This window comes from Mustela lutreola, chromosome 4 (assembly GCF_030435805.1).
Source record: "Mustela lutreola isolate mMusLut2 chromosome 4, mMusLut2.pri, whole genome shotgun sequence".
Lineage (NCBI taxonomy): Eukaryota > Metazoa > Chordata > Mammalia > Carnivora > Mustelidae > Mustela > Mustela lutreola.
The window spans coordinates 24,787,784-24,804,721 of NC_081293.1; the positions used below are offsets into that span (position 1 = coordinate 24,787,784).

General features: G+C 47.9%; 1 protein-coding gene across 2 annotated transcripts in view; it reads left to right on the forward strand.

The window, feature by feature from the left end:
- COL17A1 (collagen type XVII alpha 1 chain) overlaps nt 1-16,938 on the forward strand; it is an 84,551-nt gene that overhangs the window by 33,703 nt on the left and 33,910 nt on the right. For both annotated transcript variants that reach the window (XM_059173274.1, XM_059173275.1), the window contains 7 exons: nt 5,341-5,403; nt 7,310-7,354; nt 8,273-8,377; nt 9,357-9,488; nt 13,634-13,681; nt 14,848-14,883; nt 16,008-16,055. In XM_059173274.1, the coding sequence (XP_059029257.1) occupies nt 5,341-5,403; nt 7,310-7,354; nt 8,273-8,377; nt 9,357-9,488; nt 13,634-13,681; nt 14,848-14,883; nt 16,008-16,055 (477 nt within the window). The remainder of the gene's footprint in view (nt 1-5,340; nt 5,404-7,309; nt 7,355-8,272; nt 8,378-9,356; nt 9,489-13,633; nt 13,682-14,847; nt 14,884-16,007; nt 16,056-16,938) is intronic.

The following is a 16,938-nucleotide window of genomic DNA, read 5'->3' on the forward strand; positions in this document are numbered from 1 at the left end:
CACCTAAGAACCAAGCTCATTCTCAGATTATGCCTGACCAGAAGCAGCCTTGGTCTATGCGGTTTGGCTCATCTGCTGTTATTAACAGCAGCAGGACTTCATGAAAAAGGGCTGTAAACAAGAGGCAGCATCACAAACCTGGTGCCCAAACTCCATCGACCCCAAATTCTGGAAATCAGGGGTGTCAGATGTAGCCAGGTGCACACCTGATGCTGAGGTTTGTAGAGACCAAAGCCTCTGAGACAATCCACCCTAGGGCGCTGGTTTTCCTGGCATCAAACTGCTTGCTCCATCCGTGTTAACAGATCAGAGTAGTGCATGGTTTTCTCACCCTGTGACCATTTTGTTGTTTTGTTTTTAGATTTGAAGCATACAGAGATGGGAATAATAAAAGCTGTAAAAAAAAAAAATACTTGTGGTTCCTTAGCAGAAGCTAGGGATTAATTCTTATAATAGGAACTAGAAAATACTTAGCTTCTCCATTCCCTTCCTTATTGAAGACTAAGTGTTTCGTGGGTCATTACTTTTTTTATAAGGTCTTTTATTTTATTTTATTTATTTGAAAGAGAGAGACAGATAGAAACAGAGATAGTGGGGCGCCTGGGTGGCTCAGTGGGTTAAAGCCTCTGCCTTCGGCTCAGGTCATTGTCTCAGGGTCCTGGGATCGAGCCCCGCATCGGGGCTCTCTGCTCAGCAGGGAGTCTGCTTCCCTTCCCCTCTCTCTGCCTGCCTCTCTGCCTACTTGTGATCTCTGTCCCTCTGTCAAATAAATAAATAAAATCTTAAAAAAAAAAAAAAAAAAGAAAAGAAACAGAGATAGCGAGAGAGCACACAAGAGGGAGAGGGACAAGCAAGCTCCCCTCTGAGCAGGGTTAGATTTCAGAACCCTGGGATCATGATCTGAGCCAAAGGCAGATGCTTAACCACCTGTGCCACCTAGGCGCCCCCATGGGTCATTAGAGTAAGGTCACTGTGAGAGCTGACTCTCCGTAGCAGTGTTTTGTCCTGATTCGTGGGCGTGCCATCACTGGAATGGTTTTAGGTGAATGTGACATAATTTAAATGCAGTGGAAAGAAAAAATTCTAAAGAGTAGAAAAATGATTTTGAATTGTGTCTTTCTGCATAAGAAAATACCATGAGATTATTTTTCTACATCTTCTAAAGAGCATTAACTAGGACATCACCATGAGCAGCCCCTTAGCACTACAGGTGAAATTAGCGTAATTTTGGAATTGAGAACCTAGAGACCTGCTCTTCCTTGGTTCTAGTGCAGTGGCCTAAACATCAAATAAGTTAAAATTAAAGAGTTAAAAAGTATGCTACTTGACAGTACTTCCATTAAGTAGTGTTTTGGGCGGAGAGTGAGCTGGGCAGGGAGGCACAGGCTCAGGCATGTGTCAGGGCTTGAAACTTTCCTTTCCCTAGCGTTACACTTCTTAAAACTATCCGCACTGAGAATGTTTAAAAAGGAAGTCCTGCAGGGATAGGATAGGCCCTATGGGACGATCCCAGTGCAGGTTTGTGCCTCGACCCATCACTTTCCTTTCGATGACTCACTTAAAAAATTTTTCATCGTGTTTGAATTAGAGGAATCTGCCTCCCAGCATAACCCTGCCACTTCAGACTTTCGGTGGCAAAGTCACCAGAACTCCGGCCTGAGTGTTCCAGGCCCAGAAAATCATTCTGAGCAGCCATGGGACTCAGCCTTCTCAGGGGCTTCGGGCTGAAAGAGAGGCAGGGGCCCATCCACCCACACCCAGCTCAGGCCCATTCTCTCCCTGAGCACCTTCTAGTAAGGATTCCCCAGGTCCTGGAGGCGGCTATTTGATTTCTTAGCAGATGGCCCCTCTCCTTGTGCCCTCTGGAAGTTGGGGAACCCATGGCATTGTGCTATACACATCAAAGCTCCATCATTAGCACTTAAGAAAAAGATTGGGAATGCCTAGGACAGTGGGTTATTTTTATGGGTACAGAAAGAACAAGGAAACACTCACTACGTTTACTGCCTGGATGCTGAGACCTTCATCAATGGGAGCTATCCTCAGTCTGCCTTGATGGCGACAAGTAAAGGAAACCCAGCCAAACCCAAATGGTTGGCTGCTGACAGCCACTTTCTTTACAGGATCAAAACACACAATAACTTGCGGGAAGTAAAAGCCTCCAGGGCCTGTTATAAACAGTACCTTTCAGGATAGTGTTTCCTATCAGTTCGGGTACCACCCTAGGTGGCTCCCCATAAGCGGCCAGGTGCATTTGAGTGTTTAATCTCCAAAATGCCTCCTGGTCCACGGCTAACGACCAATTTAACAAAACAAAACAAAAAAAAAAGCAGAGGGGCTTCGGAGATACCAAAGGCAATTACTGCTTAAAAGCTTTCAAAAAGGGTATCTAGAGGGACGCCTGGGTGGCTCAGTTGGTTGAGCAGCTGCCTTCGGCTCAGGTCATGATCCCGGCGTCCTGGGATCGAGTCCCACATCGGGCTCCTTGCTCCGCAGGGAGCCTGCTTCTCCCTCTGACTCTTCCTTCCACTCTGTCTGCCTGTGCTCACTCTCACTCACTCTCTCTGACAAATAAATAAATAAAATCTTTTAAAAAAAAAAAAAAAAAAAAAAGGGTATCTAGAGGCAGGTAGGTTTGTATGACAGTAGTCAAACATGTTCTAGCCGGAATGCAGACATAGACACAGGCCAGGTTTGGCCTTCTCAAGAGGCTGGACTCCATTGTGAAATTGTTTATGGAGCCCCTCCTGTTTGGTTCTGGGAATCATAACAGAGTCAAAGCCACCTTCTGTGGCTTTTCAGATCCAGTCAGGAGTTTTTCCATGATGCCTCATTCCTTGCCTAGAGCTGCACTTAAGAAACTCCAGTGAGCAAGAAGTTGGCACGTTCAACCAGGCCCTGAAGCTAACTGTGCCCATCTTGGTTCATTCCACCAGCCTGCTGAGCAGCCGGTCTCTTGTGATCTTGGTTTTCAGTGGGGAAGTCACCTGGGGCTGCATTATGACTTTCGTGGGCCCTGGATGTATTCAATTTTGTGGACCCCTTCCTCTATTCAAAAAAACAAAACGAAACAAAAAACTTAAAAAATTACATTTTATAACTGCATTGAAAGAATATAAACCAGGTTGGATTATATTCATTTCTCCTTCTGATTTTAAAGATACTCTTTTTAACATCTATTTGAGAGAGAGTGCGCGCGTGCACATGTGCATGAGCAGGGGAGTGGGGCAGAGAGAGCAGGAGAGAGAATTCTCAAGTCCTCAAGCAGACTTCCCACTCAGCACAGAACCCAACTCAGAGCTAGATCTCAGGACCCGGAGATCATGACTTGAGCCAAAGGTCAAGAGTCGGTCGCTTAACTGACTAAGCCACCCAGGCACCCCATTTCTCCTTTTGATTTTAAATTAAAAAAAATTATTTATATATATATATATATATATAATTTCACTCAAATATATATATATATATATATATATTTGAGTGAAAGAGAGAGTATGAGCAGGAGGGAAAGGTAGAGGGTGGAGAAGCAGACTTCCCACTCAGCCTAGAGCCCAATGCTCCATCCCCAGACCTAGAGATCATGACCTGAGCCAAAGGCAGATGCTTAACCAACTGAGCCACCCAGGTGCCCCTCTTCTTCTGATTGTAAAAAGAAATTAAAACACTTTCATGGGCCCCAAAAAGTGTGATAGGATTAGGTACTGTGCCTTGTGTGCCTAACAGATAAGTGACCCTGAAGTCACCAGGCAGGTAAAAAAATCTGAAGGGAGAAATCTTAAGCAAGGCACATCCTGGGCAGAAGTGGCTTTCCCTGAATTCCAGAATCCAATTTGAACTGCATCCAAAAGAGAAAGGGAAGGTTAGGGGGAGGAGGAAAAACACAGGAAAAGCCAAATTTCAAGTCTTCCCAGACATGGGACTGGAAGCCACATCAAGAACCCAGTTGGGAAGGGGCTCCCTGCTGTGCTCCCCTGTGTGTTTAAGCCTCAGCCCCCACCCCAGCCTCTTGCTGTCAGATGGCTTCAGTCCATCTACACTTCAGGACACAGTGGACAAGGTCTCAATGGTTTTCCCTTCTGGAAGCAGTAAGTGAGGAGGAACATAGATAACATAAAAATATGCCTTTCCTACATATTTCTGTAGATTTTACACATTTTCTTCATATACTTTTCCTTATTGTGCCTGCAAATAAGCATAGCGGGGCTAGCTTATTACAAAGGGAAAGTTCCATATTGTAAGAAGTGTTAAGTGCCTTACAAGTACCAGTAATACAGTAATTTTTTTCCTGATTTAAATCCATCAAATGTCAGGATGCCTGGGTACGGGGATCAAGTTCCATATCAGACTCTTTGCTCAGCAGGGAGCCTGCTTCTCCCTCTGCCTGTTGTACACGCTCTCTCTCTCTGACAAATAAATAAAATCTTAAAAAAAAAAAATCGATCAAACATCATTCTCCCATCTAGGGCGCCTGGGTGGCTCAGTGGGTTAAAGCCTCTGCCTTCGGCTCAGGTCGTGATCTCAGGGTCCTGGGATCAAGTCCCGCATCAGGCTCTCTGCTCAGCGGGGAGCCTGCTTCCTCCTCTCTCTGCCTGCCTCTCTGCCTACTTGTGATCTGTCTCTGTCAAATAAATAAATTAAATTTAAAAAAAAAAAAAAAAAAAAAAAACATCATTCTCCCATCTAAACTCTAAATAATGAAGTATTCTATTCATCAAGTTCCCTGTAGGACACTAAACGTTATGGGATACAACAAAATGAGTTCGTTAAAAGCAGCATGTGCATTTGTCTTGCATATCTGCAAGACAGATATCCTTCAGCTGTCTGTACTTTTTTTTTTTTTAATATTTTGTTTATTTATTTGACAGACAGCGCAAGTAGGCGGAGAGGCAAAAAGAGAGAGGGAAGCAGAGCAGAGGCGGGGGCGGGGCTCAATGACCTGAGCCAAAGGCAGAGTCTTTAACCCACTGAGCGACCCAGGCACCCCTCTCTGTTACTTTAGCAAAGAATGGAGGTTTTCTAGTCAAAGGTCAGGGTGCCATGTAATTCCACTACTACTCAGGAAGGGGCAGTCTGGTCGATAAGATCCTTAAAAAAGAGCTCCCCATAGAGGACAGAATCCAAAGTGGAACTAACCACTTTGTGCAGTCGAAAGTGGACTCCCTCTTATAACTGAAACAAGGAGTAGGAGGGACTCTGTAAAAAAATATGCACAAGACAGAATTATGCCTTGAATTCTGGGAGTCAAGTGTTTTTGTTTCTCAGCTTGCATACTAGGGACCTATACTTCCTAAAAGTGACAGTAAGTGTCATGGCTGATCATGGTTTTTGGCTTTTCTGCAGGTGGCTATGGTATGGATGTAACCAAGAAAAACAAGCGAGATGGCACCGAAGTCACTGAAAGAAGTAAGAGCGTGAGACATAGCATTATAAAAGTAATAGAAAATTTGGAAAGAGTAATTCATGCCTGATTCCATCACAACTACTGTCTAATTTCTAAATTATTTATAGTCTTTCTTTTTTTTTCTTTTGTTTCACTGTATCATTTAAAATGTTTTCCTAAGTAGACTTTATTCCCATATGATGGATTTTATTGATTTTTATTTTAACATTTTCTTCAAAAATGAAAACTACCATTTCGACATATAGTTCTCATAATTAGTACTTTTAATAGCTGCATAATATTCTGTGAAATGAATCTGCCAAAGGCATTTAACCATTTATTTAGAAGACAGGGCAACAGAAATCCAAAAGAATAATATCCTGCTTACTGCGGGGACAAAGTTAGAATAACACTGGTGTCGCAGTCACAATCTACACTGAAACAGAAAACAGACACATTTCTTTTGTGAAACTGCCCAAATCATAAATTCAGAGACATTTAAATTGTCCCCGAAACGGTTCCGACTCTTTCATTTGTCCTGTGATTTTCATATATCTCTAATAAAAAAAATTCTGGCTTCCCAGACTTGGAATGTTAGGTTAAGAAATCATTTATTTTTATGTGTCCAAGAATCCCAAAGGTCCACACAATGAGAGGTTTAGTCAAAGCTCAAGGACTGTTACTCAAATCAAGCTGCCATTTTAGTCTGAAAAACCATTTCCTGTTATGCATGGAATGCAGCTTCTGCCACAGTCCTCACCCCAGGTTCCTGCCAAGACAAGAAAATCAATTAGAAAAGTACCATGTGAAGAAGGAAAGGAGTGGGGCAGCAAGACTGGTGCAGGACAGAGCAGTGTCGTGCCCAACGGCTTAAACTGGTGCAAAGGATCCTGCACCTTTTCCCCTTTAGCCTCCTGTACCGATAGGCATGCGCACAGACACAGCACACGTGCACATATACCTGAGCATGTGCACATGTACATCACGCATGCACGTATACCTGGGCATGCACACACATGCATACACCGCACAAGTGTATGACGTGTGACGTCAGTAGACTGCTGCTCCTTTATGTCTGGCACAGAGGGAGGTGGTAATGACGGTCACCCTTAGAGAACAGCGTTGGCCCCGCTGTGGTTGTACGAATCTGCCCACCTCCCCATGTTGCTGCAGGAGAGAGGGCGGTTCAGGAAGGCAATAGGTTTCTCTTCTAACTGGTGTTTAAAACATTCTGGAAGCTTTTATTACCTCTATAGACTCATCTTCACTTGGGAGTCCAGAGAAACTCAGCCTGGGGAGGCAAAGGCACTGGTTCCTGAAGTCTGTCTTTGATGCATCTGTCCCTAATTTCACCAAGCACCAAATGTGACTTACTAATAACCCCCCGCCTTCTTACACAACCCCACATTCAGGGATGGCCCTGCAGATTTTAGCATGAATTATGTCCTTTGGACACCTCCAGCTAAAAAAGAAGTACAAAGTGATTATCCACTTCATAGTGAGATCAGCCAGGATAATGCCATGGCCCCAGCCGGACTGGGTGACCTTTGGAAGGGGCAGACAACGTGTGGCTCAACACATTTGGGATGACCTGAGGCCCTGGTCCTCCTTCAGAGGTGAATCCAGGCCTGGACTGGATCTCATTGTTAAATGAGAGACATGAATGCCAAGGTAAGTCATCCTTCTAACCAGTGGGTAACTACTTGTGGTTCCAAAGGATATAAATCTATTTTCCAGGTCCATTAAATCCCATCGTTATTGCACATATGTTCATGTGCAGAGAGTCAGAGCACATACCCTAAAGCATGAGCATACAAAAATCTATGTTAAACCTAATTTAGGATGCTGAGCCTATGACAGATGTTAGACCTTGCCAGGATATAGGGAATTCAGTGTAGTATATCTGATTTTTTAATTTTCTTTTTCTAGTTATCACGGAAACAGTAACTACAAGACTTACATCCTTACCTCCAAGTAAGTGACTGTCGAGAGCTTTCTTCTCAGTAAGGCATGTCTGAAGGACCCCACATGCAACATTTCCCGTGGGCACTACTCTTCAGTTGAGCAAAACCAAAATATCTGAAATCTCTTTTTTAACAGCTGTATAGACATTAACTTATAACAACCACAAAACCCACCAGTTTGAAGTATATATAATTCAACGGATGTTGGTACTGTTAACCTTAAAAATAAACTGGCCAGTTATTTCACCAGCAAAATGTGGGTTTATTCAGAAATAGCAAAGAATCACAACCTGGAACAAACAAGCTAAGTTTCATATCAGAAACCTTATCCAGCCTGAGCAGAGAATGGGAGAAGGGAACCACCATCAGGCTTCTGTCTGAGTCCACTAGTTTTCTGGGGCAGTCCTTAGGTTGAGTGGCTTCTGTATTGGAGAACTGAGCCCTAAAGCTGCCCCTGCACCTGCCAGGCAGCATGGCTCACAGAGGATGGGGACGAGAGGTCAGAGCATGACAGCCGCCATGGGGAACACCAGCGACACAGAGCTGTCACTCACCCCTTCAACAACTCTAGTGGATGCCATGTCTATGGCACTGACCAGGCCATCTCCAAAAAGCAAGCCCAACCCATGTCCTGGCCTCACAAAGCCATTCATCACTCAGCTACCTCTTCTAATGCTTCAGCTTTCCTAATGAGCAACTTGCTATGCTCTGCCCAGAAGACTTCCCTTTTAAATCAGGTGGAATATTTGCTCTTGACATTTCTATCGCAAACAAACGCAGGGGAATGTGGCAGCTTGCACCTGCAAAGGGACACCAAACCAGCAGGGTCGTGCGTGATAAGCCAGGGGTGGTCTCCGCTGCGGAGCAGGAGAGGACCTCTCCTGGCCTGATTCCACCCATAAACTGTCACCGCTTCTTGTTTGTGCAGAAGGGGGAACCAGCAACGGCTATGCTAAAACGGGCTCTCTGGGTGGAGGGAGCCGGCTGGAGAAGCACAGCCTGACCCATGGCAGCAGTGGCTACATAAACTCAAGTAAGTGCCTGCTGGTGGAGGGACTGGGGGAGAACAGGTGGACAGGGGCAGAGGGATCCTACGAAGAGAGGAAGGGTCACAACTGCTTGTCATCCATTCCAAGTGCTCCCAGTTGTGGTGTAACTGACACAGAAACCAGCCAAGGGGATACTTTCAAATAAGATGCACTAGAAGCCTCATTATAATGGGATCAGTTTTCTTTTAGTCCCTAATATAAATAACAATGCTCAAGAATGCTTTGTGGGGAGGTGCTCTTTTCCCACTGAGTCACTCTCTAGAAGCCCTTTCTTTTAGGGAAGGGTGTGCACCCAAGAGGGTTTACAGTTTGAATTAACAATAACAACAACAACAAAAGAAAATTAACCACTGGGTTACTCCGCTCAGGGAGTCTAGTGACACACAATTCCACATTGAGTTTCCACTGGGCAAGCGTGGACACAGGCTCATTGTTCCCAGTGAAGCACTCTTTCACCGTAGCTTGCAAACCAAAATGAGACAGAGTGAGGAAAAACAAACGAAAAACAAGCACACGTATAACCCCTGAGGCCATTTAAACCACCTTCAATTGACACTGAAAAAGAAGACCCAAGACGCAAATAGCCAGGTTGACCAAGAGGCGTGGTTGCCGCTAGCTGTCAAAGTCCAGGGACACGTCGTGGGATTGTATCCTAGTCCATCCGGCAGTAAGCTACAATTAAATGCCAGGTCCTCAAGAAAAATCCTGCCAAAGCCTCTCCCTTGCCATGTGCAACCACGTCCACAAAGGGCCCCCCTGCCTTCCTTTTGTGGTCGGCCGGGGAAGGACAGCGGCGGTGACAGCGATGATCTCACCTCCCATTTCTGAGCGGGGTTCTCAGAAGGCCCTCTGGGCCCCCCGTAGGACCCTCTTTTGTTTAACCTTGACCAGCCAGAGTGCAGTTAGCATAACTGCAAAGCCAGTCGGAGGTGCTGTGAGAGTTGATGCTTGTCCCCTCTGCAGGTGGGAGCACGCGAGGCAATGCCTCCACGTCCAGTTACAGGAGGGCTCACTCCCCCGCCTCCACTCTGCCCAACTCACCTGGCTCCACCTTCGAAAGGAAAACGCACATCACTCGGCATGGAACATACGAAGGTATCAGTCTGTATATTGCATTTCATTTCATTTCATTGTAGATGTCATTTGTGCAGAAAGGTGGATTTATGATAGCCTGGGGATGCGACCCAGGGCCAGAACGAGCTTCTGCCCTGGCATTGTGAGGAGCAACTGGTCAGACTGTGGGGTTGGGGGACATAAAGACAAAGGGACGTTCCAAAAGGACTTTCATATGCTAAAGAAGACTCACTGGATAATGGAGGCCTGCCTATTGCCAAGCTAAGGTGGTTTTTCCCTCCAGCAAGGCAGACAGTAGTGCTGGTGGGCGCTTTCTTGTCTCCTACTCTGCCTATTTATCAGTGGGCTTTTAAGGACCTTTAATTTAATCTACATTTCTTTCTGCCTTTGCTTCCCACATCAGTTTCATTTCTTTTATGGGCTTATGTTACTTGGAGATTTCATTGATTGACCTGCCCCCTTATTCATTCATCCATTCAGTTTTATCTCATATCTACTGTGTGTTTAACACCGTGTGGAATGCCTTAGTGGACACCGTGGGGGCCAAGGGCTGGTTGCCTCAAAACCGGCCACTGTGGCTTGAACATTATTTTGAGTTAAAAGCAGTCCAAACCCAGCAGATTCAGGAAAAACGCTTTACCTCCCCCTCAGCTGCCTGCTTGTACCAAGAACGGAGCGGTTACCAGAGATTCTCCTTGTAAGGGCCTCTGTAGCCAAAGTGGCCCCACCTCAGTTGAACAACCATTTTGTTGTTTATGCAGTAAAACTTAAATTGACCCCCAAGGGGAACTTACTTAAAAGCAAGTTGGGGAAACCAGTTCCAGGTAACAAAGCCCAAATACAGGGGCGGGGCGGGTCAGGTGGAGACATCCAATCAGTAGAGCACGCATACTGTCTCCCTAGCTACCAAGGAGTGTGGGCCCCACCTTTTGGGCACCTAATTCTGACCAAGGTGATAGGCTAGTTCAAATAGCTACTATGGGATGAATTGTAATTCAATTGGCCACCCGTGTGGGACCTAGCATGACTGTGCAGCTTTCTCTGTGTGTTGCAATCTCATTGGCCACCTGTGTGTGGCCAGGCCCAACCACATGGCCCTTGTCCTTTAAAAGTTAGCCGGTAAGGCAGGGAGAGGTCGCCTCTTTGTAAGAGATGGCCCTGACCGCTCAGTTTGATTCTTGATGCTTGGCACGAAATAAAGCTTTGCTTGACCTTCGCTTTGTATCAGTCTCGCTCCTTTAATCACGGACCCATTATTGGGGGACCTTTCATCCTAAGATACTTATCTCCGTAAAGCCATCTCTTTTTCCAACCATCTCCTCTCACCTTCCTGCAAATGGTCTTTCTGCCCTTTGTATCCTCAGGCCCCTACCCCTCTCCTCAACTCACACAAGCATCACATTGCCCGTTTCTGGAATTTCCATGTCTGTGTGGATTCCCTGTATGTACAAAGCTAAATTTGATTTTCTCCTTTCTCCTGTTAATCTATCTTATGTCCATCTGATTCCTAGTCCTCCTAGAAAGATCTTGAAAGGTAGAGGAAATTCTTCCTCCCCAACAACACTTAAATGAGTTACACGTGAGGGGCGCCTGGGTGGCAGTCAGTTAAGTGTCCATCTCTTGGTTTAGGCTCAGGTCATGACCTCCGAGTCGTGAGATTGAGCCCTGGGTTCAGCTCCACGCTCACTGTAGAGTCTGCTAATGTTACTCTCTCCCTCTGCCCTCTCCAGTTTCTCTGTAAAATAAGTAAATCTTTTTTAAAAAGAAGTAATGAACTAGATGTGGATCTTGTCTTCAAGTTGCCTATGGTCTGATAGATAAGCTAAGCTGACCGATAAAAACTGATGTAAAGTTGAAGGGGCTGAGCATTTCCAGCTGAGTCTTCCGGAGAAAACTGTATGGGGCCTGAGGGTGGGCCTTCAGGTGTGTGAGGTTGGAGGCGGGGTGGAGAGGTGGGGAGCTCCAGCCTGCAGGGGGCGCACTCAGCACAGACAGGCAGCAGGCAGCTGGAGGGACTCCGATTGCAGGCTGGCCTGTGATGTCTGGGCTCTATTCTGCAACAGTGAGAAGCTACTGGGATTTTTGAGTAGAGAGTTGATCCTTCCTAAAACTCCGGAAGGCACACGCAGGAAGAACAGGGAGGAAAGAGGCTGAACAAGGTGACAAGTTAGAAGATGCTTATAGTCAAGGGCAAACTTGGCTGGGACTAGGGCGGTGGCAGTGGGAGAGGAAACCAGGAGCAGTAGATGGAACTGATATTTGACAACTGATTAAATATGAGGGGAGAGGGAGGCCAAGGAGTCTGTGCCACTGAGACTCCAGCACAGGTGGCTGGGTCCATGGCGGTGCCAACTATTGAGAGGGGGGCGCCGGAGGCAGGCTCAGGAGCAGGAGCAGGAGCTCAGCAGTGCTCCCAGGCAGGGAGCGGGGCGCGTGAGCCCAGGAAAGAAGTCCGGCAGGATACCCAGTTTGGAGCCATTTACAAAAAGGTTAGTAGAAGATGGAAAACTAAGGAATCAGTCAAAGAAGGGAGCCTGAAAGCAGAAGGGAGCAAAGGCTGGGGATGAAGCAGAAGTGATGTGGTTTGGAATATAGGTGAGGTTCCATGGGGTGAAGTCCAGAGCCAACAGCCAAGAATTCTTGAGAAGTCTTGGGTGCAGAACAGTGGTTTATGAAAGCACGGGGACAGGACCTGTGGGCAGAAAGAGCTGCTGCCCCGCAGTTGTGAGGAGTGCCTGATTATATACTATGGGGTTGGGGGGAGCTAAGGAAAAAGGGAGAAGGTATTTTCCTGTATTAAAGAAGACACACAGGATACCAGCGGGGGCGGGGGGGGGGCTTTGCTATTGTCAAGTGAAGGTGGTTTTCCTTATAGTTAAGCATTAACAATAGGATAGTTGGAAGCTTCCTGGAGGAACATTACACTCTGCGGGGCTTCAAGTATCTGTCAATGGGCTGCTCAGTATAAGGACATTTAACTGCATTTGCATTCCTTTCTGGAAGCTAGGCCTTGGAGAGAAATGCTTTGTTCTTGTAAATTGCTAAGACATTGTAAACTGAGGGAGACTCAAGTAGTGCAGGATTGTGATCTCTAGAAGTTAACTATTTGTTTTTCCTTTAGAGCAGCCTGGAGTGCAGGAGGAATGTCGCATTTATCCCATGGGCAGGGGTGTTGTGGGGTCTCAGCTTCTGCTTTGTCCTCAGCTAGCCTTCTGTTCCCTCAACAGAAGGAAGAGCCAGAGGGCACAGGAGGAAGAAGAGGCTGAAGGGGCGGGGAGAGCAGGACCCAGGCAGGGGCATGGAAGTCAGTGCAGGAACACACTTCGCATCAAGAAGCAGGAGGCAGGGACGCCTGGGTGGCTCAGTTGGTTAAGCAGCTCCGCAGGGAGCCTGCTTCTCCCTCTGACTCTGCCTTCCACTCTGTCTGCCTGTGCTCTGACAAATAAATAAATAAAATCTTTAAAAAAAAAAAAAAAGAAAAGAAGCAGGAGGCAGGAGGACATTTGGATTTGGCTCCTGAAGTCCCCACAGTGCTGGCGACTACAGAAGCCAGTCTGGTGGGAAACAGATGAGCCAGGCAGCAATGGGTCTGACCTTGACTGGAGATGGGTCGTGGTGGTGGAGAAGGAGAGGACTGAGGGCTGCGCTCCCCAGTGTGTGATTTCAGACCCAGAGTGGCCAAGGGGCTTGGGAGGGCAGGGAACAAAATCCAGGGGAGATAGGTTGTGTCACCACAGTGCTGTGTGATGTGAGGCCTTCCTGGGGGCCGGTGCCTTCACTGTAACAGGGTCCACGTTCAAGACGAACTTCACAAGGGCAGTGACGCGCCCGTGCTGACAGCACATGTATTTGAACGACACTGGTACAGGGAGAACTCAGTGGAGGGCTTAAAAACAAAGCAAAGCAACCCTCCTGCTTTCCTGCGTTCCAACCGTTCCCCATCTGAAGCAGATCAGTGATCAGGATGAACCACCATCTGAAGCAGATCAGTGATCAGGATGAACCACGGGAACTGCGGCCCGCAGGCCTGTCTTATTTAAGATAGAGCCCTCTGCCGAGCCCCCACCGCTCTCCCCACAGAGGGCTGCGGGCATCCCGCACACCGTCACCCCGGGAAGCCACGGGCTTGTGTGGCCATGGGTGCTCAGCGTTTTCTCGCCCTGCAGGGAGCTCCAGTGGCAACTCTTCCCCAGAGTACCCTCGGAAGGAACTCGGTAGGTCCTTTCCTTATTGTCTGAAGGGATGGGCAAAGGCACTGGGGAAATGCCTGGGGTCAGGGGTGGAGGGTGGGGGAGACACTGTGAGCTCAGTGGATTCTTCTAAAACTTGGACCCCTGCTGAGCAGTTTTTTTTTTCCTTTGCTCTTTATCCGGAAGCATCTTCAGGCCACAGTCAGCCGGGTTCACTTGCTGCCCTGAGCCGTTGCTCCTGACCCTGGTGAAACGGCAAGTTAGTCATGCAAGGCTCAGACTTGGACAGAGCGGCCCCAAGGCCAGGCAGCAGCTGTGGGGTTTATCCTTTCCCAGGATGCACGGAGACCTCGCAGCCAAGAGCAGCGGGGGTTCGAATGCACACATGCCAAACATCCCAGCAAGTCCGCCACAGTGGACTGCAAAGGGACACGTTTTATGCCAAGCGAAACCCTAGGCTGTCTTCACTTGGCTTCCAGTTTGTGGCCCATGGCCTTGGATTCTCCCTGTGCGTATGAGCTGATATGGTCATTGTTCAGCGATTGTAATTTCACCTATCTGCTCGTACCAGGAAGACCAAGGCAGTCTAACAAAAAGCTGAAGGGAAGATCTGGCTGGGTTTTTTTGGTTTTTTTTGTTTTTTTAATATATTTGGTCAGTGTAGACAGCCAGCCCCAACGACGAGACTTCCAAATGATTACTTTAGTTAACACTTAAGTGTGCGCTAACTTAGCATCGATTTAGCTGATGCCCTGAATTCGTGGAGCCTGGCAGAACTCGCTCTGCCCATCGAACGCAGGTGGTTTGGTTCACAGTGGGGCCTGTGATTGAACTAGAGAAGCCAGATGGTGGTCTCCATGTGGATAAGTTCCATCATCTCGTCCTGAAGCCCAGCTGGCCGCACAAAGGGGCTGGGCAGGTCCCAAAGAGGGGAACCCAAAGAGGAAGTGGGGTGCCCAGGGCTTGACCTCCAGGAAGAAGGCAGGGCAAGGCAGTCCATTTGGAGTCCTTTACGAAGACTTTTTACACAGTGTTGGTACAGACCTAGAGGAAGGCTTCTATCTCCCATCTGGATGTAAAGGCATAAAGAAAACAGTCTCTTCCCCCGCTCAAATAGATCTCCTTTGAGGTTAAAAATATCTAGTGTGCCACCTCTTCGACGCGTAAGATTACTTTTCTTTGTTCCTCAGCATCTTCTTCAACCAGAGGAAGGAGCCAGACACGAGGTGAGCTCTGTGGCTGGGGTCATTGCAGTTCATTCAACAAGTTTTTTCTGAGCATCTAACATGTTTGTCCAGACCTGAGCCAGAAAATGGGAGGAGTAGAGAAGCATAAATAAGGCGTGGTTCCTGCTTTCAGGGAGTCTACTGCGTCCTCGGACTCTTCCGCAGGCCCCATCAGGATGGGAAGGGTAGTTTGGGGCACTGATCTAACATGGAAGGGAAAGCAAGGGTACAAACACCCAGTAACCACCTGGGGACTAATTTGTCCTGCTGTGGGTTACAAAGATGCTGGCGCCACATCTGGTGTGCCAGGGTTTCACTTGGAGTCCCCTGGTTGACTTTAACAAGATGCACTATAATTGCCTTTATGTAGTGAGAAAGGAACGAAAGTCCATCTCTTTCAAATTATTCCAGGGGACAGAGGGCTCCGTGACAGTCTTGCACTCTGCACGTCTGCCCACAGATAAGGCTCTAGGAGGGAAATGGGGTCCTGGGGAGAGCTGGCCTGGATGGGTCTGGTGAGGATGGGGAGGAGCAGTGTGCCCACGCTGTGCTAAATGCAGAATTCTGCATAGGCCCTGGAGCTCTCTCTAATCACTCTAGACTTCCAGGGGCTTTATTGCATCAGTAATTATAAAGTTAGGAACACACCAACCACCCAGGTTGAAGGCTAATAGTTGAAAGATGTCAGTGGCCCACCTGAAGCTAACAGAATGTGAAACCACCCTTTCCTGCCCAGACGAAGCCCAAGTGGTTAACGGTATGGGTTTTAGAATTCTCTCTCAGGCATCAGAGACCCGGGAGGCAGGAGAACAGAGTGGTTCAGAGTAGCTGGGATACAGGTCCCTGGAAGGGGGTTGGTCATTGCTGATGGTGATCGAGCCTCTCCCTCAGCCTGCGATCTCATCAGAGCATCTCCAGGTGCTGGGAGGTGTGTAGTGGGCAGCTTGGGGTCTGGGGAGAGGACCCCTCCTTTTAAGCAGCACTCGTTCTGGGCACTCTTAGGTTTCCTGTTCCCAGGACAGAGCTCCGAGCAGCCCACATTTCTTTCTGCTGCTCAGAGCTCAAGGTCAGGCTCCGTGATCCAAGCTCCTTCACTTACACCTTCTCCATCTCCTCCCCTGTAGAGAGCGAAATCCGGGTTCGACTGCAGAGCGCGTCCCCATCTACCCGATGTAAGTGTTCACTGTCTGCAAACAAAGGATCCAGGAATCCAGGGTCACCATGGTGTGCGTGCATGTGTGTGTGGTCACTTGATCATAAAACGTGTTGAAGGGTCTTCTGTGAGAGGGACCCTAGACTAGGTGTCGGGTCAGGAGCTGAATAACTCCTGTTCCCTGCTGCTGAAGGGGAGCTAGAACACCAACCCACCGTTGCCTCTCTGGGAGCTGAAGGAGCAGGGAGCCAAAGAAACCTCCAGGGTCAGGGTCACTTGAAGGGAGACCGAGGGCTCCGTGGGATGAGCTGGCATCAGACATTTGGGGAACATATATTCAGACACTGGAGGAATGTTCCATGTGGCCCAAGGGAAAGGAATAGGAGGTGACCCGATAGAGTACTTAAGGTGGGAGAAGAGTCCGAAGTAAGCGTAAGCGGAGTGGGAGAGTTTGAACTTTATTTCGCATGTCTGGGATTCCCCAGCCCCTGTCCATCAACTCTGTTACACTCCTGTTCTTGTGATAGGCGATTTGACATCTTGAAATGAACCCAACTGGTAGGATGGAGACCAAGTACAAAGAGTAGGAGGAGAAAGAGCCAGGTTGGTTGGCCCAGGAATTAGACAGGAGCTGGCCCAGAGAGCTCCATGCCCTGGGCCAACGGGTCCCATGCTGTCCCCCCAGCATCCTTCTAGGCTGGGCGGGGCTGAGCCAAGGTTGGAGCTTTCAGGGAAGGGGGTGCCTGGGCAGTCCTCCAACACACGTTGTGTGCAAACCTGTCTGTTACACGCTGCCCTCGCATGGTGCCTCCCTTCTCTCTTAACTTGACCTGTTGGGAGGCACGGGGGGCTTGCATCCCTCCCTGAGCTAGCGACAGGTCCCAGTGGCCACATGGACTGCA